This window comes from Notamacropus eugenii, chromosome 3, assembly GCF_028372415.1.
Source record: "Notamacropus eugenii isolate mMacEug1 chromosome 3, mMacEug1.pri_v2, whole genome shotgun sequence".
In the NCBI taxonomy this organism is placed as follows: domain Eukaryota; kingdom Metazoa; phylum Chordata; class Mammalia; order Diprotodontia; family Macropodidae; genus Notamacropus; species Notamacropus eugenii.
The window spans coordinates 111,486,580-111,514,138 of record NC_092874.1 but is presented as its reverse complement, the minus strand read 5'-3'; the positions used below and the strand labels follow the sequence as shown (position 1 = coordinate 111,514,138).

The following is a 27,559-nucleotide window of genomic DNA, read 5'->3' as shown; positions in this document are numbered from 1 at the left end:
AAAGAAGGAAAGTAAAGAAAGAACAAATAAAAAAAAGAGGAAGGAAATGAATACAGTTGAACCTAGCTTCAGGCAAGAGAGCTTCTCTTGAATGGTTGCAAGTAAAGTTATATCTTTATAACTAAATTATGATTCCCCTTGGGATTACTGGAGGAGCTCACATCAGAGGTGCTTTATCTTCATTTCCAGTCTAACTCTCAATTAGAAATAGCTCCTAACCTTTTAAACTTTAAAAACGTTTGACTCCTTGCCTCCTCTTCCCCTCTATTATTTTGGTCAAGCAATTGATGATTTATTAAGATAACCTTAAAAGATGTAGGGCAGCTTATGCGGACCTTATCCTGAATCCTTTTTTTTTTTTTAATAAAAAAATCATCTTTCTCTAATGTATCTATTTGGGATTCTTGTACACAGGCAGTCATAGAATTATCCATATAAATCCACATATGCATAAACATCCATGCCCTTCCCTTTATGCCATCAAACATACACATGTATCACTGCCCCTACCATCACTGATACAGGAGTCACTATGAACAACGATTGCATTTTCTAGATATTATGTGGATCCATCAGTAGATGAAGAGCAGCTAGGTGGCACAACGGATAGAGCACCAAGTCTAGAATCCGGAAGACATAAGTTCAAATCTGGCCGCAGACACTTACTAGCTGTGTGACCCTAGCCAAGTCACTTAACTCTGTTTGCCTTAGTTTACTCATCTGTAAAATGAGCTGTGATAGTGAATTCCTTTCTCCCTCTGTGGTAGTGGTGGTAGCGTGATGGTGGTGGCAACAGCAGTCGTAGCCATAGCAGCAGCAGCAGCAGCTCTAAGAATTCATACAGCACTTCAAGGGTTTCAAAGCACTTTATATATATTATTTCCTTGGATGTTCACAGCAACCCCTGTGGAGTACATTCTATCATTGTTCCCATTTTACAGATAAGGAAATTGAGGCTAGGAGAGGTTAAACGACATATTCAGGGTTATACAGCTAGAGTTTGAGGCAAGATTTAAACTAAGGTCTTTCAAGTTCCAGACCCAACACTGTCTGTTGTGCCAACTAATTGCTTATAAAAATACCCTACAAAAAAACAAGAAATACAAGAAAAGAGACTGAAATTTGGCTTTATGATGATCATAGGAAATGTATATGACTAATTAAAAGCTTAGGGAAATAGTTTTTATTTGTTTACTGATGGAAAAAGAATTACAAAATGAATCCTTGGCAATAACTTTTATTGAGACATGGAATTTTTGACTTGAGAGAACAGACATGGAATCATGGAAAGCGCAGGACATCTGGTGTCTGAGGGCCTTGTCTGAAGGCCAGCCCTGTTTATTATTCACTATCCCATGATAAACACATTCCTTCACTCTGCTGGGCTTCAGTTCCCTCATTTATAAAATGGGAAGGTTGAAACAGCTGATCGCTACATTCTTTTCTAGCTCAAAAGCCTCTGGATATATTCTAAATGAATTAATAATAATATTTGACTTTTATTTGACACTGTCCTGTTTGAACTGTTTAAAACACTTTCTACATGCAGTAGGTTTCAAGCTTTTACGCGTCAAATTGTAGCTCCCTTTCAGGCACATTATATCAGATACAGAAGAAGGCTTGATTCAAACCTCAGTATCTCTGGACTCTAAGCCCCCTTCCCTTATATCATCACATCTGCTCTCTAGTTTTCTTTCACTAGGCCATGTTTATTTTCTAAACACAGAAACCCTGCTTAAGAATTCTTTTTTTTTCATTGTAAAAGATAACTACAGAGTTTCCTAAAATATTCTGACAGAAAACTCTCAGAGGGCAAAGGGTGTTTTTGTCTTTCACCCCAGTGTAATGAATAAATGCTTGCCGATTGGTTGACTGATTCAATTTATAATGCAAATGCTTAGGAATTTCTGCCTGAAAAGCAGGAAATTGGACCCAGAGAAATGTTTGAGGGACTCTGCAGCTTTAGGATCTAGTTGTTGAGTTTGGTCTGACTCTCCATGACCCCATTTAGGGTTTTCTTGGCAAAGATAACGGAGTGGTTTGCCATTTCTTTCTCTAGCTCATTTTACAGATGAGGAAACTGAGGCAAACTAACTTGCCTAGCGTCACAAAGCTAATAAGTGTTTGAGGTTAGATTTGAACTCATGAAGATGAGTCTTCCTGACTTCAGGCCTAGGATTTTATCCACTGCTCCACCTTGCTGCCCCTCAAGATCTAGAGATTTTCCTATTAACCTGTGGTGATGAATGAGTGGAAGAGTGACCAAGGTAAAGGTGTGTATGGGTGTATGGGTGTATGTGTGTGTGTGTGTGTGTGTGTGTGTGTGTGTGTGTGTGTGTGTGTGAGAGAGAGAGACTGCTCACTCATTCTTATGCCTCACATGCAGACACTACATCTGGGCTATCTCCAGTCATCCTGAAGATGGCTTTGGAGGAGCAAATGAGACTGGTGACCTTGCACAGTCCTCCCTCACTCAAATCAAAGTCAACTGCAAGTCACATCATCATCTTGACCTCATGGTCCTCTATGAGAACGAAGGACAAACACAACCACAGCAATGCTCGCCTCTCATCCTCTCATCCTTTTTCATCTTCCCTTCCCCCAATATGGTAGCTCAGTTCACCTCGTTCACAAAGGTCACACCAATCTGTAGAAGCTCTATTCATCAGGGCTCTACCCAAGGGCCTAGTATCACAGGAATTTGCTTGGCTGGCCTTGTAATCCATTCTGATGTCAAAAGTGCTAGTGACAGAAAAGTCAGGGCCCAAAGCCTGAAAAGCCAGCTCAGGTCTCCTTGGACTTGCCACCTGAAAGAGGGCTGAAATGAGAACACACACGTTTTAAAAAAAAACCCTTCCTCCTCCTGACTTTTCATTCAAGGTTTCTAAAGATAAGATGCCCTAGTTTCATAACCCACTTTAAGCCAATCCCAGCACTGAGACTTTGTTTCCCCAATCTTGTTCCTGAACTAACCTGAGTAGCAGCTTCCAAATTATGTTATCTCCCTACCTGTCAGGAAGAGGTCCCTTTTTTTAGAAATAGCAACAGGAGGGAGAGGAGGCAAAGGAAAAGGAGTCTATATTTAGAATCTGGGTTTTTTATTTGGTGTTGATGTATTTTTCCTAATTCTCTGGGTTGGAGGAAGCTTTCTGATATGGAAGGGTAGGTAGACAGGGTAATAGTGAAGAAAGCTGGGATTAAAGCTCTTTGGTAGCTGCTGCCATGGTCTGATCCACTTTAGGCCAGCTAAAGGGCAATCACAATGGGAAAGGAGTCAAAAGCTACACTTGCAACAATACCCAAAGAGCAAACAAAAAAGAGTCAGTTCAAATTGCATTCCCAACATGAAGGAAGCACATCAAGTGCACTAAAACACATGGCATCAGCTGAGCGGGCATCATTATACATGTGTGACTTCCTTGAAACCTGGAACATGGACTGAAGACTAGGAGGTCATCCTGTTTGTTTCCCCTCTGAGCACCGCTTTTTTTGGCCTTTCTCCCCTGGAGCTTCATGGTTTAACTTCTTCAGACAAAGGTCAACGTCACAATCAAGATGACCAGAGACAAAGAGCTTTATCAACCTGGAATGCTGATCAGTCACCAGTTTTTTCTTAATGATTGTTTTTCTTTAGATGAATAGAACACATTGTCAAAAGGGAAATGTAGTAAGCACCACTTCAGAAAGAAAAACTTGCCTATGAATTCAAATAGCAAAGTGGGGTTAGAAGGGACTTCAGAAATCATCTAGTCCATACGTATATGAACAAGAGTTCTTTCTTCAACACTGGACAAGCCGTTAGTTGATGACCTCCAGCAATGGGGAATTTACAACAAAAACAATCCATTTTCCTTTTAGACAGTTCTAGTTGTTAAGATCATATGTGTGTGTGTATGTGTGCGTGTGTGCATGTGTGTGTGTGTGTGTGTGTGTGAAACTGAGGCTGACTGAGACATCAAGATGGTTCAGTGCTGGACTTGGAGTCAGAAAGAGTTCACATCTACCTTTAGACTTACTAGCATGTCACATAACCTGTCTACTTCAGGTTCCTTATCTGTAAAATCAGAATAATAGGAGCACCTCATTCCCATGGCTGTGGTGAAGACAAAATGAAAACATCTGAAGAGATCTCAGCAAACCTTAAAACAGTATACAAATGCTACTGGTATTGTTGCTGTTGTCTCCGTTGTGTGGTCTGAGTAGAGCAAAGGAGAGTGCTTAACACTATGCCTCTCTGAACAAAGCCTGTGATCACACTAAATTACACGGTGGCCTTAGGACCCTTTAGAGTCACACTGAGCTTACCATCCATTTAACACACACACACACACACACACACACACACACACACACTCACACCCAGTCTTTTTTTTTTCTTCAGATGAACCGCCGTCTTTTTCTTCTTGCGCTTAGGAAGATGCATTTTTAAAATCCAAGCATAAACATTTTTCTTTATCATTATTAAATTTCATTATATTTAATTCTAACCTGTCAAGATCTTTGCTAATCCTGGGTGTCATTGGGTGTGTCAGCTATTCCTCCCATCTACATAGTTCATCATTCATGCTTTTATCTATGACCCTGACGATGTTAACAAGCACCAGACCAAGCACTCCAACTGAGGAGTTCCACTGTGGACCTCAATCCAAGTTGAAATTGAACCATTAATGACTATTCTTTGGGTTCACCATTCAGCCAGTTCTATATAAACCTAACTATATCATATCTTCATCTTTTTCCATAATACAGCTTAAGAAAATCTATCAACTCTTGGTTAAAAGCTACATAAACTTTATCTTTGGGGTATATTTGGAGAAAGAACTGGGTCTGAATTCTAGTTCTGCTGTTTAGCACCTGTGTGACCTTAGTGTGAATTCACTTCATTTCTATAAGCCTCAGTTTACTCATTAACAAAATAAGTGGACTGGACTAGTTGAACCCTGAAGTTCCTTCAAGCTGTAAATTTATGATCCTATGATTTACAGCATTTCCTTGATCTATCTGTCTAGTAATCCTGTTCAAAAAGAAAAAAAAATAAAGTATGGCATGACTCGATCTTGGTGAAGCTATACCAGTTCTTACTTCCTTTGCTAGATGATCATTAAGCATACCTTTAACAATACATTCTGAAGTTTATCCAGGAATCAAAGTCAAGCTTACTAGTGCATAGTTTGTAGATTTCATTCTCTTCCTCTAAACCCTTTTTAAATCAGGACATCTGTCTTTCAATCCTGAGGTAGGCCTTCTATTCTCTATGCTCTTTCAAAGATCACAGCTGTGTCAGTTCTGGGAGTACCCAAAGACACAATTCATCTGAACCTACTGAACTGAAAGAGAAGGTGGGTACTCTCTTCTCTCCATACTTATCTCAGCAATCAAACTCCTATTAGCCATTTTTTCCTATTTTTTCCAAGCCAAAGATCAGTCACTCTGGCAGAGAAAATAGGAGCAACATGAAAGATGAAGATTCTTGTCTTCTCTTTATTATGTTATCATAAGACCATTTACACTAATTATTTGTGTTATCTCTTCTTTGATCCTCTTTTTCCCCCAATATAACTTTTGTAAAAAGCCCCTTTTCTCACCAGATCATTCTATGCATCAGTACTACCCAAACTTCTGCTATAGGACTATGCCATGTTTTTGTATTTATATACATACACACACACACACACACACACACACACACACACACACACACACACATATATATATGTATGAGTTCCCTGTGCTTCCATACCAATTTCTTCAGAAAACTCCTTCTTTTCCTCACCGGAATTATTTCTCTTTGGGTTTCAAAACTTCACTCTTAATAGTTTTCCATCCTTCCTGGAGTAACTTCCCCTGTAGAATTTTTAATGCATGGACTCTAAACCAGAGTTCATGTTTGAATGTTCCCCAATTTCCTTACCTCTCCTAACACAAACTCTAAGATAGAGTGGTTACTTCTCCCCAAGTTTGTAATAATGCCAACCTAACAACCAGCTCTTTCTTCTTCATGAGATTCAAATCCAGAATAAAATTTGCTTAATAAAATCTTCTCCACTTTCAGGAGAATGAAATTCTCAGAAAACCAAGTCATGAATGAAAGATGCTGAAGTCCCATCCACCAACCTTCCAAGGGATTTCTATCTTGCACAATGCAGTGGTACAGATTTCATTGGTGTATCAGTATGAGTTACTGAGAATCAGTTAAGGCCACAGCACTCTACTGTGACCTATGGGAAAGTAAAAAAAGAAGCATAAGACATAATTCCTAACTGCAAGTAGCTTATAATATAGGTGAGGAAAGGGAACAAAAACAAAAAAACAATTCAGCGAGGCACTATGCTAGATGATAAGGATACAAATGCAAAACCCAAACGAATTCCTGCTCTTAGTGAGCTCACATTTTACAAAGTTGTGAGCTGAAGCATGTGACATGAATGTGGAAAAGTAAATCCATGCTCATTTGAGAAAGGAGTAAATAAGGACAACTAAGAAGACGAAGAAAAATCTCCTTTAATAAGTCATAGCTGATTGGTGATGGTGGTGGTCCTTTGTTTTTGAAGAGGACCAATGACATCATGGGGTGATGTCTTGACTTGCAAGTGAATTGGATTTGTGAGGCAAAATTGTGTAGACTCATAGTCTCAATCTCTCCTCTAGAGTTATCAGAGTCCGGGGCAAGACGAGTCAAGAAGACTGGCGATGACCCATGATATAGTGGAAGGCTTTGGCCTTTTTATGGTAAGGTTTCCCCAGGACTCAGTTTTTCAACAGCAGAGTTGGACCTCAGAAGAAGTTCAGGTTTCTAAGAGGTGGATGGAAGTGAGTCAGAATTCCATTCCAGGCATGATTGTCTATGACAAGCACAGAAATTTGGGGTAGATACAGAGTCTGGAGATCAGCGTATGGAGAGATGTCATTTGGAGTAATACTATGAAATGAGTCTGTAAAAATAAATTTGAGCCAGACTATGACAGCTTTAAATGTCAAGGAAAATAGTTTCTATTTTATATTAGATATGATAAGGAGACATGGAAGTTTCTTGAGCTGTTTAGGACTATGGTCATTCTATTATTTCAGGAAGATAAAAAGGAAAGTCAAGACAGAGAGATCTAAGAAAACTTGAGGAGGAAGAGCTGGAGGAATGGGGTAAGGCTTCATCAGTCAATCATTCAGTCAATAAGTATCTATTAAACGCTTATTATGTGCCAGGCTTGTGCTAAGTGCTAGGGGAGAAAATTGCTGCTGGTAAATAAAAGATACATTTGGAATTGATGGAAGGTATCTGGAGAGGAGAGGGCTCTAACAGATGGGGGTGGGAGTGGAGAGAACTGGGGAAAAGCCTCATATAGAAGATAACATTTGTCTGTTTCATGGAAGAAGGGGCATGTGAGCTGGAGCTTCATAAAGCAAGATGAGGAAGAAACGGCATGACAAGCAAAGAGATGGCAAATAGATTCAAGGAGGCTGAACAGTGCAAGAGATTGATTTATATGTCTAGCTCGAAGCCAAGTCTGGCTAGAACATAGATTACCCCGAGGGGCAAGGTCTCCACCAATATCCCACTACCCAGACCACTCACAACCAATAGGTCACAGTCAAAAGGCCTTGAAAAGGCCCTCTGTAGAATCCGAACTTCACTGGCATTGGCATCCTTCTGATTTTTGACATCCCTTGCTCCCCCAGCCCTGACGGGGCTCTGCATCCCAACCCTTGAGCAATGCAGAAATGTGTCTCGAAGCATGACGTGTGAGTCACATCTCATAGAAGTAAATATTATAACAGTGAAAATATCTGTCTAGCCAAAAGCTTTTCAAATACAGGGTACAAGTTTACCTAATGGAGCAATATTCAATATACCAAAGCACCAAACATTCTGCACAGGACCTGGAAATTTCTCATAATTAATGGATAAATTATACATTAATCATAAAGAGAAATAGTGTAATGGAATGCAAATAGGATTAGACAGAGTCAGACGGCTGAGGTCCAAATCCTAGGCATGATACCCCTCAGTCATGACACTGGGATAAATCATTTGACCTCTCTGAGCCACCATTGGCTTATCTGCAAAATAATAATTACACTATACTACCTACCTCGGAGCATTGCTCTGAGAGTAGTGGGAGGCTCAAAGAAGATAATATTTCCGAAATACTCTGCAATCCTAGTTAGCTAGTCTTATGGGATTCAGTAAGTCCTCTTTCTGGTGATATAAGCATTCCTGTTTCAGCATGCATATACACATCGGTTTAGGAACCACAAGGTAATTCTCACATTCTCCCTGCCCTACTGAGTCTAAAGAATCAAGATTTTCCTTCCATCCTCATTCTGGATTTCCCAAGACAAGCTACCAATCCAATTCTACATTTAAGTCACTGGGGAAGATCATGCCCTCAAAATAACCTTTTTTTTTTTTATTCTAGTTCTAACTTATGGACTAAAACAAACACTTCCACAACATAGTACAATAAAAAAAATGACTGTACATGAAACTGCAAATCAGCTATACATAACTAGCTATTCCTTTCAAATATACAAAAAATAATGATTTTTTCTTTCTCTAAAATAACCTCTTAAAGACAAACAATAACTCACATGTATACAGTACTTTAAAGAAGCAGTGGCAAATTCAAATAGAAACAGGAGCCACTAAACCATATGCAAGGATCCCTACGTGCTACATATTGACTTAGAAAACCACATGTTAATATTATCCAGATTTTACTTTATTGTTATTTATTTCGTTACCTATTTCCCAACTGTACTTTAATCTGGTTCAAGTCACACTTGTGAGTGTTGACATTTATGCATTAAATTAGTTTCAAAATTGATCTTCACGATGACCTCTGGGGTGGGTAGTGCCATGCCAGCATTAACCTACATTACACATAAGAAAGAGCAGACTCATAGAGCTTCTCCCCATAGTCACACAGCTAGTAAATGTAGAGCCAGGACTTGAATTCAGATCCCCCTGACTTTAAGTCTAATTCTCTTTCCATTATTTGGAGTCAAAGTTCTTATTTCGAGTCAGCCTGATTTACCCTGAAATCTTAGATGTGTCCCAAAAATTCTCCTTAACTTTTAAAAATTACTATTGATTGTTTACGAAGGATAGTATTGGACCCCCTAAAGGAGTACCTTCCAGCTACAGTCAGACCTGTGGTCAGACAGGCTGAACAGACCTCAGAAGTCATCTAATCATCCAGGCTAGCCCCCTTAGTTTTTCAAATAAGAAAACTGAGGCCCAGAAAGGCTCAATGACTTGCCTAAAGTCACACTAGTAATAAGTGACAGAGGGAGGGTTTTATTTTAACCCAAGGTCCTCTGGCTCCAAAGCCAATTCCCTTTCCATAGTGCCAAGGTCCTGCTGAACAATGTTTGAAAGAGAGGCATGACAACCTCCAACAAGCACCTAACGGTGGCAGCGGAACAAACCAGTCTTTGGTTCAGCCCCAGTTTACTTTTCTGTTACCACAACTCAAGGAATCAGACAAAAGCTGTGTTTCTGAAACAGCAGGTTTTTGTCTCTCATTTATCAGGCAGTCTTCCTCTGTGGTGAATTCCCAGCAAAGCACCTGGCCTTGTTGTTTAGAGTATGTACACAACTAATTTCACTGAGGTGTGAGGATGGCTCAAAGAGCGAACCACATACAGATTAGGTTAAGTCATAGGTACTATGGTTTAGACTATAAATAATAGCTAGTATTTCTGTTATGCTTTAATTATGCTTTAAAGTTTGCAAAGCTTTTTAAATATCATTTTATTTTTACAACAAACTGTGAGGTTCCCATATTTTACAGATTACAAGACTGCGGCTGAGACTTACCCACCTGGCTATTAAGTGTCCAAGGCAAAACTCAAAATCTGGTTTTGTTGATTGCAAGCCTAGCCTACTCTCTACAATGCCACCTAGCTGGCTCTGTAGATCCTTGTCCTCACTAAGATTAATGACTATCACTTGGTGTTATTTAATAAAGTCGTAGGCATGTTTCCTGAAGCCAAAGACACTGACCATTTCTTCTCTTTCCTTGGTATTTTCATTCCAGCTCCTGTCCATTCCTCTTTCATTGCAAGGATATTCCCAGAGTAGGTATATCTGGGGACTGAGCAATTTTAATTTAGTCAGTCAGGATAGAGCTGGAGATGCTAGGGTGATGTGGGAGGCAGGAGTCATTGATTTTCTATGGATTAGCTATGTATATTTGGAGAACAAAGGGAGGGCCTGAGAGTGGACACCAGAATATTCTTGGCCTCTACAATTATTTTCCCTCAGTTTATAGTTGTTAGGATTTGGGGATTTCACCTTCTTGGACTGGTTTTCCTATTCCCAGTCTAGGAAAGCAGTAGTGAAAATAATGCTGGACATGGAATCAAAGTATCTTGATCTGAATCCCAGATCTACCATTTTCTTCTTGAATGTTGTTGTAGTTCAATCATGTCTAACTCTTCATGACCCCATTTGGGGTTGTCCTGACAAAGAAATTAGAGTGGTTTGTCATTTCCTTCTTCATCTTATTTTACATAAGAGGAACTGAGGTAAACAGGGTTGAGTGACTTGCCCAGGGTCACATAGCTACTAACTGTCTGGGGTTGGATTTGAACTCATGAAGATGGGTCTTCCCGAATTTGAGCCCAGTGCTGTATCCACTGTAGCATCTGTTCTACCTGAATGACATTGAGCAAATCAGTTAAGCTCATTGAGTCTCAGTTTCTCAATTATAAAATTAAGCAGTTTCACTAGATGACCAGTAAGGTTATATCAGCTCTAAATCTATGCTCCTATGCTCCAGAAAAAGAGAAATAAATATAGATACCCTCCAGTAGCATCCACTGTACTTTCCAAGAATAAAATACATGCTTGCAAATAACTTTAATTCAAGGAGGGGGGGGAGAACAAGCATTTTTTTAAGGATCCACTCTGTGCTACACACTACACTAAGCACTTTACAAATATTATCTCATTTAATGATCACAACAATCCTAGGAGGTAGGTGGTAGTAGTGGTAGTAGTGGTAGTAGTAGTAGTAGTAGTAGTAGTAGTAGTAGTAGTAGTAGTAGTAGTAGTGGTAGTAGTAGTAATAGTAGTAATAGTAACATTTTATAGTTGATGGAAATTAGGCAGATTAAATAACTTGCCCAGTGTCGCAAAGCGAGGAAGTCCATGAGGTCACATTTGAACTTGGTTCTTCCTTGCTCCAAGTCTAGCACTATATCCACTGTACTATCTAGCCGCCTAATGGTCAGAAATACAGTTTTTCAAGATCCAAATATTCCAAATTTCTATTCACCAAAAAACTATTAAGCAGTGTAGTATCCTGGGAAAATTACTAGATCAGAGGAGGTGGAGCTCAGGGTCTGGCACCTCATAAGAGTTTAACTGAAACGTTTTTCATAGATTCATCTATCGATCTATGAAGAAATTTGTCACTGACAGCATGCAAACCATAGCAAGCCCTGTGGCATCTGGGGCAAGCTGCCTACTTGATCTGGTAATCTTACCCAGTCATTCACTGATACCTATATGCATAAAGTTATACAACTGTGGAGTACTAACACTGGAAATGTCTTCCAAGCATTTTGTTTCACAGATGAGGAAAATGAGGCCTGGAGAGGTCCCATGTCTAAACCAGAGAAACCCGGCTAGTTGATGATAGAGCTAAGACTTGGGCCCGGGTCTCCTGACTCTCCTCATACAAAAACAACCAAGTTAAGGTAAGCCTTAGGCAGCTTCCGTTCCAATAAAAGAAAACATATGTAGAGGGCTTGGTGTTGGGGGAAGACACACAGTGGTTTGACATGAACATGACCCAAAAATAACATGGGAGGTGTGCCTTAGGGCTAGACATGGGAAACGCTCACTCTCTGCTTTCCCTCTGCCCCTTAGTTTGGCTTGAATACCATTCCCCACCCTGGAGAAGCTGATCCCTTGAAATCTCATCATTATGCGCCTTAACAATGTTTTAGACACTTAGCATTTTCCCAGCTTCCCCAGCACCCCTCCTCCTTCATAGCTTCTTTCTGTGGGCTATCTTTCCCATTAGATTGGAAGCTCGTTCAGGGACTGCTTTTTTTCTTAATTGTATCCCTCAACACTTCCTATAATACTTGGCCCATAGTAAGTGCTTAATACATGTTCAATGAATTGAATGGAAATTCTCCCCAGTCAAAATGCAGGCTATTCTGATCTAAGTTTTTATTAAGTAAGTATCCTGAAATACTGGAAAACTCCAGGAGGGAGGGTCCTATTTCTGAAAAAGTCACCCAGCATCAAGACTCACTACAGGTAATTCCATTAACAAAGAGCAAGAATTTACATAACATGCTTTTCCCTTTGCCAGAAACTTTATAACCATGGGCAATACTAAAAGAAAATGCTGCCTCTAGGATATCAGAAAAGCAAGGATTACAATATAAAAAAATCACTGAGGGGCAGCTAAGTGGCGCCGTGGATAGAGCACAAGCCTTGGAATCAGGAGAACCTGAGTTCAAATTCAGTCTCAGACACGTACTAGTTGTGTGACCCTGGGCAAATCATTTAGCCCCAGTTGCCTCTCAAAAAAAAATCACTGAACCACCAACTAAAAAAATATGAAAAGCTCTTGGCAACAAGGTGTGTGTGTGTGCATGTGTGTACGTACACATGTGTAGGTGGGTATATAGGTGTACATGTAAACATACATACATCTGAAAGTTTTGGTGGGCAAGGGAAGGACAGGGATTGGGTTAGGGATAGAGAAGGATGGGGGATGGGGAAAGGGGAAAGGGAAAATTTGAAAGGGGGTCAGTCTAGAATAGAGAGAATATGCAGAGAGATATTCAAAACATTATAGGTCCTGGAAGAAAACTTTCCTGTCCCCCAGTCACCCATGAGACTAAATTTCCAGCAGCCTTAGCAAGCTAGCTTCCAATTTATTGTCCCCAAAGAAGAAGGGAAGTTTCTGTAGGAGAAGAGTTGAGGTGCCATCTCTTCTGGCAATCTCTTACCTCTAGCCAAATGGGTTAAATTAGGCTTTTGTTCAGTACTAGCTAAGACCTAGAAGGATTTCGATTTTCCCTGGCTCCCTTCCCCCCTCAAAAATTTTTTTTTTCCAATTATTTTGATGTTGCCTAAAATTCCTCTATGGAGATCTTGTTCACTCAATGATCAGTCAGTTTATCAGTCACCAAATATCAATGATCATTTTGCCAGAAAAGACAGAGAAGTACTTGGGGAAAATGTGACCAAAAAAGAGGGAAAATTAAGCAAAAAAAAAAAAAAAAAAGAATGGGAAGAAGAAGACATACATTGCAATTTTGCCCTGGTGGGTACTATTTCCATTCCACTGGGTGGGAACAAACACATTTCACCCAGTTATATTCTGAGCAACAGCTGCAAACCCATACAAACCTACTTCCAAAGAGGCAGCCTAATGCAATGCAGAAAGTGCTGACTCTGTGGTCAGAAGATTTGCTCAAGTCTCATCTATGCCCCTTACCACCTGTGTGACGTATGGGGGAAGAGGAGAAAAGAAAGCAGTTTGTACTAAGCACCTACTATGTGCCAAGCACTGTGATAAGTATTTTACAAATATTATCTCAATTGGCCTTTACAACAACCCTGAGAGATAGGTGCTATTATTATCCCCTTTGTACAGTTCAGGAAATTGAGGTAGACAGAAGTTAAGTGATTTGCCCAGAGTAACACAGCTAGTAAGTGTCTGAACCCACATTTGAACCCAGGTCTTCCTGACTCCAGGCCTAATGCTCTATCCACTGAACCACCCAAATGCCCCAAGATTGGGCTCCATGTCTACTGAAGCCCTTTCGCACTCTTGAATATTGTGATCCTATGATTCTGTGATTGTTTTAGCTTCAGTTTCTTTGTTAGCAAAATGATGGAGGGAAGGCTGGTTCTGATGATCTCTAAGACCTCTTCCAGCACTAAATTCTGTAATGCTATAATGATTTACAAAGTTAGGATCACATTAGAGCTAGACATCATTTTGGCCTGCCTTTTTAAATAAGGATAAATTTATATAAATGATCTTTTCCAAAGGACTCATTAAGTGAGGTAACACTGTATAAAGATTTGAGTCAGGGAACATCAATCACCCTCATTACCACCTGAAAAATAAACACTGGGTATGAGCCAGAGGTATTACAGTCTAGAGAATAGGAGAGCATTTAATTACGGTAAAATATATATACATATTTTTTTTTAAAAAGTCTAAACCAACACCTACACTCCAGTCTAGTGTTGCTCTGGGTTCCTTCGCTGGACCATTGGCAATAGGTAGGCTGAGGGAATGCACTGGAGCCAAATGCTGGAGGCCTGATCGAGAGATTGCCTTCCTGCAGCAAGAAGAGAAAACAGAGAGAGAAAAGAAAATCAGAAGACATTGCATAGCTCATAGGTTCCAGTGGGATGGATAGTGCCAGAGGTTTGCTTGTTGGTTGGTTGGTTGGTTTTGTTTTGGGGCGTTTTTGTTTGTTTTTGTTTTTTGGATGTGAATACCTAAGAAAGGAGATGGAATCAGCAGAAGCATACATGTACCTCATTCCCAGCTAAGCAACACTGGCAGAGTGAATGGCCTGGGAAAGGAAAGGCTTCTCAGACTTGCCCAGTGAAGACTCTATGTTCCACTGGAGGGTTGGAATTAGTGATTACCAAATGGGAAGGGGGAGGGGCGGGGTGAATGTGAACATAAGTCATTGGGCAGGAACGGGGAGAGGAATACACAGCTGCATGCCTGAAGCTAGAAGATACAGTTCCTAGGGAAATCACAATGTTGTAGACAGCTCTAAGGTCTTCACAAGCATGGAAACAAGGGGAAGGAAACAGAAGGAAGATCACAGGTTCATAGATTTAGAACTGGAAGGAAGCTCAGAGGTCATTTAGCATAGACAGATGAAGAAACCAAGGTGCAAGGAGGTCAAGTGACAACCAAGGTCACACAGGTAGTAAGTGTCAGAGACAGGACTGGAACCCAGGTCTTCTGATTCCAGAGTAAGTTGTGGGAATGGTACTCCTTCAACTCCACCTATGAACAAAAACTACAAATCTGGCCTTAGTTCACTTTGAATCTTGCACATGAAGCCTCTGCTCCTAGCTTGAATGGAACTCACTCTTTGTAACAAAAAGCTCCTAAACCAAAGAGAGGCTTTAGAACAATTTGCTACCTCCAAGAAATGGCTGATGCTAGAATGCAGACACCATTTCAAGGCTCTGTGCTATGTAATATCAATTTTATCCCTAATAAATCACGTCTAACTTTCACAGCAGAAGATAAAATCCAGATAAACTAACTTGGTTTCTGGTTCAGTGGACAGAATCTAAGAGGAGATGGGTGAGAGGAGGGGTAATTTATCAGGAGAGGCATATAGGACCAAGATGAATTGCCCCTATAATGTGGAAAGAAAATCAATACAAGGCTATAGTTTAGAAAGTAAGCATGATGCGTGCTAAGGAAAATTAAACAGAGAAGAAAGAGAAAATGTAGGCAGGAATACAAAAGAGAAAAAGAAGAAAGAAAAAAGTTAAAAGCACAGCCCCATCCAATCAGAAATGTGTCTTTCAGAGCAAACTTCAAGATAAACAGGAAGTTGAAATTCAGGACAATCTTGAATGCTATATACAACAAGCGTCTCAGTAACAAATCCATTATTTGATTAACTAACTCACCATGGAAGACATAGAAAGCCTGGATTCAGTAGGATGAGATGTCAACAGTACAGGTAGGAGGAGGGGAAAAAAGGTTATTGAGAGCTAAACAAGCATGGAAAGGAGTGAATGGGAGGATGACATACTGATCCAGAAGGTCTGAGCCCCAAAGAAGGAGTTGGGAGCACTGAAAATAAACACTACCTGTTTTGCAGTCCTACCTCAGCGCAACATATTTGATCACTTTAGAAATGAAGGTGAGGATGTTGATCTCTCAGAACCCTAAAAATCACAGGGTCATTAGCTATGACAAGTAACAGGGTTTGGGGATGTGGGGTTAATTCCTTAGATCCCTCAGTAAGCAGAACACTGAGGAGAGCAAGGGAATTCCATTTTTCAGTAATTACAAATGTGATAGGAAAGAGAAGGGCCCAGTGGCAAGAAGAATATGGGATATCGTCAGGTGTGAGGCTGTGAGGAGGAGGTAACAGATGGGAGTAGTGTAGGAGGGTGGTAGCCGAGAAAAAGGGCTGGCAGTTGCCAAGGGAAAGGGAATGAGAGAGGAAGGCTAGAGTCTTTTAAAGGGATTCAGAAAGAGAAATATCATAAAAGAAAGATCTCATTGACCTCTTTAGAGGCCCTCAGTACCCCTTGCACATATGTCCTCAGCAAAGCAAATGGATTTAATGGAACAGTCCTCCCCCAAACAGAGGCAGTTTAGATGAAAGCCAGATAGGAGGCAGGATGGATAAATTAAGCTATTGGTCTGACAAGAAGTATTCCTTTAAAGCCTACTATGCACCCAGAACTGTGCAATCTGTCTACTGACAAATGCATTATTAGATTAGCTAACGGTCACCTCAGAAAGCACAGGAAGCCTGGCCCCAACAGGATACAACAGCAACAGGAAAGCATTAAAGAGATAGGAAGAAAGGAGATTAGGGCCTTCCTTTAGTCAGCCCTCAATAAGCATAAAGAGGAAATGGGAGGAAGACAAGGCATTGATCCAGAAGGGCTGAACCCAAAGGATGGCCTTGGGGTCACTGACAACAAACTTTGTCTACTTTGTAATTTTGTCTCTCTGTAACACATTTGGTCATTGTAAAACTAAAGATGAGAACTCTGATTTCTGACAGCTCTCGAACCCATGATATGTGGGGGTTAGAGATGGTTCCTTCCTCAGAAATTACAATCAGCACCAAGGACAGCAGAAGAGTTACGAGCTATAAAAGCTGGGACGCAAACTCAGATCTTCCAACCTCAAAACTTCAACTCTACATCATATTAAGACTGGTTTTTGCATTTTAAAACAATCATCCAAGAAAGGCTTGTCTCGTTAAACACACACACACACACACACACACACACACACACACACACACACACACACACACACACACACACACACACACCCCTCACTGTAGGAAGCTGCACACTAACTTCAGTGAGGACAGGAACAACATGGTATAGTGGCACTAGCAATAGCCATGAAGTCAAGTGCACTTCAGTTCAAATGAAACCTCTGACACTTATCAACTAGGTGGCACAAGACAGAGTGCTGGACCTGGTGTAAAGAAAACCTAAATTCAAATCTGGCTTCAGCCTCTTCCTAGCTTTGGGATACTGGGCAAGTCACTAATACTCAGTCTGTCTCAGCTTTTCTCAACTGTAAAATGGAGATAATAGTACCTACCTCATAGAGTCGTGGTGAAAATCAAATGACATAATACTTATAAAGCACTTAGCTTACTGTTTGGTATATAGTAGGCACTACATAAATGCTTATTCTCAATACTTCCCCTCCCTCTTACCTGTGTGACCATGGGTAAGTCATTTAACCTCTGCACCTCAGTTTCCTTGTATATAGAATAAAAAGGGGGAGACAAGCTGGTACCTAAGAGGATAGCATGGTACAACACAAAAGATGCAAGAGGATCTGTGTTCAAATCCTGTCCTTGTCATATATTCCCTGTGACTTAGGGCAAGTCATTTCAACTCTCTGGGCCTCATTTTCCTCATGTATAAAATGAGAGTTGGATTAGGTGACCTCCAAGGCTGCTTCAGCATATAAACCAATGATCCTATGACTTCCCAACTATGGGGAATCTATGGACCATATGATCTATGAACCACAGCCTCTATTGTCATTGATAAAGCATTTTGGAATTGCCCTCAGGGCCTACACTATATTCTCTACTATCTTCTTAGGGCTGGCCCATTTTTATCCTTTGAGAATGGATTTAATTTTGAAATAGCCAGAAGTCATTTGGAACCACATCTGGTGAATAAGGCCAGCTATGAAGCTGGGTCAACACCATTTCATGGTTGGTTGTGAAGGGCAGTACAGGAAGCAACAGATGGGCTTATTACCAGAATGTGACTGGACCGAGTCTGCTAGCAGACTATAAGCTTCTCTTGGACCTCTTCTATTAGCTTCTATTAGGCCAGAACTATTTCAGAGAGCCTGCTTTCTATAATGACCCCAAACAGTTTTGAAATGGATACTAGCCCTTAACAAAGATATTTCACAATAATATCCGTGACTTGGATGATAATCATTTCAGTCCCCTCAGGTGAAGGAGGACTTCTGATGGCTGAGCAATAAGAAGAATGAAATTGTCTGGTTCCTCTCTGTCTTCTCTTTTGCCAACATCTCACCAAGTTGTTCCATTTATCTTTTCTGTTACGCTGTGGAGCCTGCTGACTGGCATAAACTCTATATAATTACATTGTGCACTGCCATCCATGGCAAGGGGCCACGTCTCTACAGGATCAGAATCTGGAGATATCAGGCTTAGTTGTACAGACCTCACTTCAACCTAAATTAGGGTGGCTGACCAGACAAAATTAAATATGATGTAACAGCTGCATTTGCAGATTTAGAAAGACTGGCCAAACTCCGATCTTAAGGTAAAATGGGCAGCAAAGATAAAAGAAAAAGGAGGACAAATGATTTTTTTCTTTTTCTTTCTTTCTTTCTTTTTTTTTCTTAGGAATAAAAGGAGGCAGCATAGCATGGTTTGTTGAACAGTATGCCAAAGTTGGAGTCAGGGACCTGGGTTCAAATTCCAACTCTGCTATTTACTATAATCTGTGTGACTTTGGGCAAGTTATTCAATGTGCCCATACCCTAGTCTCCTTATCTGAAAAATAAAGGCCTGAACTAAATGGCCTCTAAAGCTAGGAGTCAAGAGAACAGAGTGTCTACACTAAGCACCACAGGACAAATGAAGTTAATTCTCATGCCATATGGGGCTCCTGCAACTGAAACCTGGCTATTTTTTTTAATCCATAAGACTAGGATAGGATAAGAATATTTGTCTACCAAGTTCATTTTCTTCAGAATATTGCATACCTAATCTGGCTCACTGACTGACACCTCTATTTTTTAACTTGGCCCAAACAGTTTTGACAATTACTGCTTTTTGGTACAGTTTGAGATCTGGTATTTTGAGGTTCTCTTCCTATCTTAAATATGTATAATTTCCTTTAAGATTCTTCACCTTTATTTCCTCCAGAGGAATTCCATTATTGTTTGTTTTGCTTTTCTGATAGAGCAAAATGTGGGTAGTTTAATTGGTATGGCATTGAATGAGTAAATTAATTGACCTAGCATTGTCATTTTTATTATATTGGTTCAACTTACCCTTAAGTAATTAATATTTTAACAATTATTTAGGTTTGTTTTTATTTCTGTAAAGGGTTTTGAAATTATATTCATAAAGTTCATTTGTATATCTTGGAAAGGAGATTCTCAAATATTTTATATATTAATAGTAATACTATAATATACATTTCTGTCTCTTCTCACTGAGTTTTGTTGGTAATATGTAGAAATGCTGGATATTTATTATTTTTATATCGTATTATTTCAATTAATTTTAGTTGACTCTCAAGGGTTCTCTAAATAAACTACCATATTATCTGCAAAAGTAGTCATTTTGCTTCTTTTTTGCATATACTTATTCCCTCAACTTCCTTTTATTATCTTAGCTAGTATTTCTAGCACTAAATTAAATAATAGTGGCAAAGAACTGGAAAGCAAAGAATATCCATCAATTGGGGAATGACAGACTAAATTATGATATATGATTATAATGAAATGATATTGTGTCATGAAAAATAATGAAAGCTATGGCTTCAGAGAAACCTAAGAAGACTTGTATAAACTGATCCAGTGTGGAGTGAGCAGAACCAGGAAAAAAATTTATACAATAACAAAAACATCGTAAAAGCAAAGAATTTCAAAAGACCTAAAAACTCTTATCATTACAAAGATGAATCACAGTTCCAGAGGAACAATGATGAAGAGGCCTACCCACTTTCTGACAAAAAAAGTGGTGGACTCTGGATGGAGAATGAGACATACCTTTTTGTACATGGCCAATGCAGAATTTGTTTTGCTCAGCTATGCATATTTTTATGAGTGCTTTCCCCATCTCAATTAAAGGAGGGAAAAATACTATTACAGGGAAATGCCTTTAGGCTAGCATTGAAGCTCTCTACAATATGGTCCCAATTCAACCACTCAAATATTAACCTCTAACTACTACCAATGTCACTTCTTACCTATCACATCTTACCTATGGTCCGTCAAATATATCCTGACCTTTCTTTCTCATATCTTTGCTCACACTGTCCTGCCTGCTTGCAATCTACCTATCCAAAGTCACAAGAATTAGGATAGTGAAGCTGGTTCAACGACCTCATTTTATAGATGAGAAAGCAAGCTGAGTGACTTGCCTTAGGTCAGCAAGTTTGGGGTAAAAATAGGACTAGAACCTAGGTGTTCTGCCCCTTAGTTCAATGCTGTTTCTGTAAAATCACAGCTAAAATGAATGTCACCTACTCTTTGAAACCTTCCCTAATTGTCTCATTTGTCCCTCACAAAACCTCATAACACTCTGTATTGCTTTATACCCTTATATTTAATTTGGAATACATTTATATGTGCTGCTCAATAGAGAAACCAAACAGATGAAACCAGGGATTTTCTGAATTAGTGAATAAAGTTTTAGAGGAAATGAACAAGCAATTCTGAAGAAAGTGCTACTATTTATTTAAACGAAAGGATGGCTCACACGAATCATTATGTTGCAGAAGGAACAACTAAGAAATTAGGGGAGACTTCTGAATAGTTAACTGCTAATTACAGCTTTCCATAAACTTGGCTACCTTCTTTCCAACGACTATTAGAGAATTCAGTGCGGTAAACGCCAAGAACACTTGTGTGGCACTTACTAGGTAGGTAATCTTAAATAACTGCTTAACCACCTGGGGTCTCAAATGAAGGGATTGGTCTAATTGATCTCTAAGGTCTCTTCCAATTCTAACTTTTAGGATCTAAATTGGTTTTTATAATAGTGTATGCATATGTATACATTTCTTTTAAATTCAAAAGCGTTTATGAATCTGAGCCAGAAATAAAATAAGTGCAAGGTGTTTACCCCTGTATATGGAACACTACACCCAAGTGTCCAAGAGTAGTGAAAGTCTCTGTACTGCAATTTGCTTCAACAGCAAAACAAACTAACACAAGAATATCCTCCTTATACTGCTGTTCTCTGACTTTGACTTCCTCTGATTCAAGCAAGAAAATCATTAACCATCCTCATTACTCTCAATGAATTCAGTTACCTACGACTTTGCCCTAAGTCTGTCTTCTGGGTTCAAGTAGAACAAATTTAAACCCTCTTTCAACTTGATAGCCTATTAACAACTTGAGGATAACTATCCTGTTCCTTCCAAGTCTTTGCTCAGGCTAAAAACCCCAATTACTTCCCCATGGATTCTAGGCCCTGTGCAATCCTGACTGCCTTCCTCTTTCCTCTCTCCAGTTTGTCTTGATCAATTTATGATTGTTGCCAACCTCACCGGTGAAGCAATCTTGACTTGCATTTCCAAGTACTCTATGCATTTTTAAATGTCATTATAGTAATATTTCCTTTAGTTAGACCAGGCAGCTAGATGGCTCAGTGCATAAAGTGCCAGGCTTGAAGTCAGGAAGATACATCTTCCTGAGTTCAAATTCGGCCTCAGACACTTACCGGCTGTGTGAAGCTGGGCAAATCACTTGACCCTGCTTGTCTTAATTTTCTAATGAGTTGGAGACGAAAATAGTAAACCACTCCAATATCTCTGCAAAGACTACCTCAAATGGGGTCATGGTGAAACAGCCACAACTGAATAACAATAATCTCTTAACCTGGGGGGCGGGGTGCAAGAATTTGGATGCAGGAAAAAATGACATCTTTATTTTACTTACCTCTAACTGAAAATTAGCATCTCCTTCAATTCTTTAAAATATGATTCTGAGAATGAGTTCATAAGCTTAAGCAGACTGCCAAAGGAGTCCATGACATAAAAAAGCTTAAAGGCTCCTGAGTTGGACTGTAAGGGCAAGGTTCTTTCTATTTTCTCAAGTGTGTGGGTTGTTTTTTTTTTTCTTTTATACTAGGAGAAGGGTGACTGTCTGTAAGGCTGGATGATGTTATAGTGACTATACAAAGGGAGCAAACCGTGCCATAAGGGAAAGAAATTGGAGCTAAGTTTTAATTCTGCTATTTACTCACTGGGTGACCTTGAGCACTTCACCCCTTCTGGCCTCAGTTTTCTCATCTTTAAAATGGAAATAGTATATTTATCTTGCATGATGATTAGAAGAAGAATTCTTTGAAAATTTTAAAAGGTGATATCAAGAAGAGCTATTCTTTATAGCATAATTTTCCATAAGTTAGCTAGAATCTCTATTTCCCCAGGTGTCCACCAGACTACTACCTCCTCCGAATCTATGATTTTTTTGCCATTTCCCTTCTTACTTATAGTCTTGAACAACTGAGACACTGAAAATGAGGGATGTAGATTTCATCCCAGAAGCAAGAATATCTTTCCAGAAAGAGATACATGCTCCATTTGTGGCTTGGCCACTGAAGTAGTCAATACAGAGCACAATGCCCAGCACATCATAAGTGCTTCATAAATGCTTGTTGATTTACTGAATAAATGAAGTAGGCAGAGAAGTTTGCAGGGACAGGGCAAGGTTGGAGAACTAGAAGAGTAGCTCTTTTGCTTCAGAGCTTGAGACAGAATTTATGAATTAAAGAATGTTTTATTGTAACATAGATTTGGTGAATAATCTGGCAATATAGACATCAAAGATAAGAGAACTAATACAAAGCAATATGTAACACAAGATCTAAGGATTGGTGATTCAATGTCCTGCTTAGCAGACCAGCTTCTTGGCTCAAACAAACAGGAAGCAGATCTCATGTGTTTATTTTCCTAAATCTGATTTTCATTCTGACCCTCCCTTGAGTCTGCAGAAGTTTTTCCCAGTCCTACTAATCTTAGCACCTTCCTTCTGAGAGTAGCTACCACTTACCACAGATACGGAGAGACAGAGACAGAGACAGAGACACACAGAGAAAGAGAGACAGAGAGAGACACACAGAGACCGAGACTGAGAGACTGAGACTGAGAGACAGAGACTGAGAGACAGAGAGAGACTGAGAGACAGAGAGAGAGACAGATATATATCTATATAGATATATAGATATGTATGTATATATATATATATATATATGTATGTATGTATTGTGTTAGGACATAATGTTTGCATGTTGTCTCTCCACTGAACTCCTTGAGAGCAGGGACTATCTTTTGTTTTTGGTTTTTGCCCTTCCTTGTTTCTCCAAGGCTTAGCACAGTGCCTGGCAGATAGCAGGTGCTTAATAAATGTTTGCTGATGGCTTATCTTTCCCTAAGCACCTTGCTGGGCACACAGAAGCATTCCATAAAAGCTTAGGGAATTCATGAATTAACTTCATCCAAGCAATAAAGACTTAATGATTTCACCAAAAGAAGCAAAATTAAATAAGAGGATTTAAATTCTATCCCAGAACTGTTTCCATGACCTTCTCTCCTTCCATCAGATGCCCAGAAATCAATCTTCCAACAGAGCTGTTCAAAGAACAAAACTCCTACTAAATCCCCCACAGTAGAAAAAGACAAATACAGAGAAAGATCTGTTTTTAACCAGCTGGAAGAGGGCATTAAAACAACTACACTGTAGCCAACCCTCTTGAAAATAAAAGCCTATTGCTACAGTGCCTAAAAAGGGTGTTCTGTATCATTTATGGCTTATTGGTTTACATGAAACGAATGTTCATTGTACACTGTATTTATAAATAGCAACAAATTGGTGGGGGAGTAAAGGAAACGTTTTTCCTAGTTCCAAAAGCTGCTTCTATATTTATCCCTTCTGCTGTAACTGTATTTGAATCTATTATAAGATATTCTTAACATGGTGATTCTTGGGGTGGAGCAGTTTTTTTTATTTCTCCTTTTCTTTCTTTCTTTCTTTCTTTCTTTCTTTCTTTCTTTCTTTCTTTCTTTCTTTTTCTTTCTTTTTATGTACAGATTGGTTTTTGGCTCCAGAAATCAACTCATATTTTTACAATAGTATAGCAAGATGATAAGTACCTATAAAATATTATTTATTACCATTTCATCAACTTAGCTTAAACATTCACAAAGTTCCTGTCTCACCTTTCTGTCTGTCATTCACTTCCCATCTCCTCTCTACATTGGCTATGCTTTAGTGTTAGGGGGACTACGAACCCTGGAAAAAGGTCTAAAAATGACCTGGGACTGTTTAAATATAGTGTGCATGAATTCAAAAAGACCTACTTTCCAAAGAATCTTAAGGTCTGATATCCAAGGCTGTGATAAGAGACTCTCTAGGCAAGTCAAGGCATCACCTTCCTGTCATGTCATGGTCCTCTCTGTGAATAAAGGACAAACATCACTGCTTCTGTCCTCTTTGTTTCAGACTCCTTTATCTCGCTTGTATTTATAGGTCCTTCCAACTTTAAAATCCTCTGATTCACTTTCTTTTCTTCATCTTCCCTCCTTGTTCAAAACCAGCTTTAATGCAACTGACCAGGAAAAAGAGAGATGGAAACTACCAAGCCATCTTTCCTTTGTCTCTGAACACAACCTCTTCCCCATTCCTAATTTAACTCACCTGTGCTGAAGGTTCCTCATCTCAGATTAGGCCCACACTACTATCTTCAGCTGTCTCCCCAAATCAAAAGACCATATTTCTGACCAAAAAGTCCATGGGGCCTGTTGAATAGGGAGCCAGCCTCAATGCTAGGAAGACCTGGGGTCAGACACACACGGACAATGTGGCCATAAGCAAGTCATTTACCATCTCAGTGCTCTACAGAAGTTACTGCCTCGGTAACTTTGAGACTCATGTTGAAGATGAGGTTTTGACCTGTATTAATAAAAGAACTTTTCTTACCCAGTAGTTTCCAATATCAATGAAATCACAGGCCTAGTCTCTGTCTCTATCCCTATTTCTGAACAATGTTAAAGAAGAGGTATGGGAATGAATGAGAGACTGGGGAGATGAGTGCTGAGACCAAAAAATAGTCAACCTACTGTCTAAAAAGCACAGCTATGATGACAAAAAGAAAGAGTTAGTAGACTTAACCTTTCATTCTCTTTCATTACAAAACCAGTAAAGCTCAAGAAATAGGAGGTGGTAAGGTTGGAAGTTAACCAATTCCACACACTAGACAAGGGATAAAGACTACAAGACCCTTTTCTTCTCCTCTTTTCTTCCCTTCCACTGTGCCAAATAAATTCCCATTCCATTATAAGTCAATATTCCAGCATCCTTCACCTTTCTCTGAATTGTCATTAGGCACTCTGTACTCTGTAAGTACTTCCACTGCTAAGAATGAGCAGAACAGTCTGATTTTTGGCTAATGGCAATACCACCTTTGCAACACTTATTGATGGAGATTGTTCTTTCTCCCATGCCCCCTTCCCCGTTCATGGGGAGAGTAGGATGGGTTGGGTTGATACGTACTTTGAATTCTACTGTAGTGCTACCACCAAGTCACAGAAGTCTTCACTTACATTGTGCTCCAAAGTTTGCAAAGTATTTCATCTGAACCTGGCTGTACACCCTTTGCCCATCCTTGTGAATCTACGCATATGTTGCTATCTAATAGTATTAGAATACAAATGATAGTAAAAGAATACAAAAAGTATCCAAATAGGACAGATACCATCTCAATCGGAATAAGAGTTCCATCAAAGTCATTTCTGCTTCCTAAAGAACTCTACTTTGTGAAAATCGCCACCAGTCAAGTTATCAACACGTCTTGAAAAATGTGTCAAATTTTATTGTACAGTAAATATATCTACCATATATACATACATGTATGATATTTAAATAGATTTAGTCTGGATCTGATTTCATTTGCATAGGGAACTGCTAGTATGGGAAATCCTTCTACCAATGCAAAAAAGCAGTCTTAAGCAACTTATATTTTGCAATAGTTGGCTGGGGCACTGAGATGTTTCTTGACTTGATCCCAGTCAGATAATGATCATTTTTGATACATAAATGACATTCACCAAAGTCAATACATTTGCTAAATTTGTTTACAATTAAATAAGGACTTGTAAATTCATCTGTTAAACAACATTTATCCTTCAGCTATAACTCACTGGAAAAACATCATCAGAGGAATATTGGTTAGTATGAGATGGATGCTAGAATATGGAAAAATCTTTTCTATATGGGAGTGAATGGAAATTCTTATAAAGCTATTCTGTGTGTAGTTTAAGAGGTATCATTTAACATAAAGGAATAGATACTCAGAAATAGGAAATAAAGCATTCACAATTTCAAGTTGAATCCATTGTGAAGTCAGTTTCAGTTCAGTGAAATTTAGCTATCCAGAGAAATCTGCATTCATTTTATCAGTTATCCTGTAAAACCCAAATTATCTTCCCACTTTTGTCTATCAATCAATCTATTTCCTTATTCATCTATCCAGCTATCTAAAATTGTGATATAATTATAGAGATCTAGTAATAAAAAAATGCCTTCTAACAATGCAGATAGGCAGCTGTTCCTCAGCTTTAAAGTGTCTTCTAGAATTGCCTGGAGGCATTAGGAGTTTAAGGAACTTGCCCAAAGTCCTACTGCCAGTACATATCAGAGTTGAAATTTGAACCCTGACTCAAAAGCTGGCTCTCTATCCACAAAACCACCCTGCCTTTCTCCTTTTATGTTATCTTTCAAAAACTGATATTTTTAAAACAAGGAAAGCAATTCCCATAGACATGCCCCAAATCAACCAATGCTCAATTCATGGTTTTGGTATCATTTAAATATCTTATTGTGATGTAATCAGCTTGACACTTCGAATTTATATTGCCTCCAAGTGTAAGATTTATCTGGCTGGTCAAAAGGCTCCCAGTGCGAGTGATCTTACCCTTCTTTTATGGCTTTGCTACTTGGGAAGACTTAATAAAAAGAAAACACACCCCTCAGTAACCTCACAAGAAGACAACCTGCTATATGGTAAATTTAGGCCATAAGGAAGAATTTCTAGCCAGTAAGAGCTCTTTGACACTGAGGGAAGGATGTGAAATCTCCCTCTGCAGGATAGATCCTCATCTATCTGGGGTCAGCGACTTACATAAACTATTTGCATAGGGTTGTACCTAGAAAACTCGCCAAATTCAGCCCTCAGGTATTGGCATACTCTTGTTTTCTGATGCTTATCTGACCTCTGACTCATGACTGCCCACACCTTTGCATTTCTTCCTGGTCCTGCTTCTCCACCCCAGGCATCTGGCCTGGCTAACTTGGCTTGGTGCCATCCACGACCCAGTATAATGGCCAAGCTGAACACAAGCCTAAGTATACTCACAATATCACCCCTGCAATTCAGCAAGCATTCAAAAACACTTCCCTTTTCTTAAGGCAGGTAGTGTATAATTAAAAGCTGCAGGTATTGTAGGGATCACTGTCATTCTTTCTTACACACAATTAGTACTCCCAGTGGGGAATCTATGAGGGAGGGTGTTGAGACCACTGGGGAATTCTCTTGCTTATTG

General features: G+C 39.4%; 1 protein-coding gene across 1 annotated transcript in view; it reads right to left on the bottom strand.

Moving 5' to 3' along the window:
* DGKI (diacylglycerol kinase iota) overlaps positions 1-27,559 on the bottom strand; it is a 552,077-nt gene that overhangs the window by 388,102 nt on the left and 136,416 nt on the right. Inside the window, exon 2 of the mRNA XM_072652615.1 lies at positions 14,214-14,322. Coding sequence (XP_072508716.1) covers positions 14,214-14,322 — 109 coding nt within the window. The remainder of the gene's footprint in view (positions 1-14,213; positions 14,323-27,559) is intronic.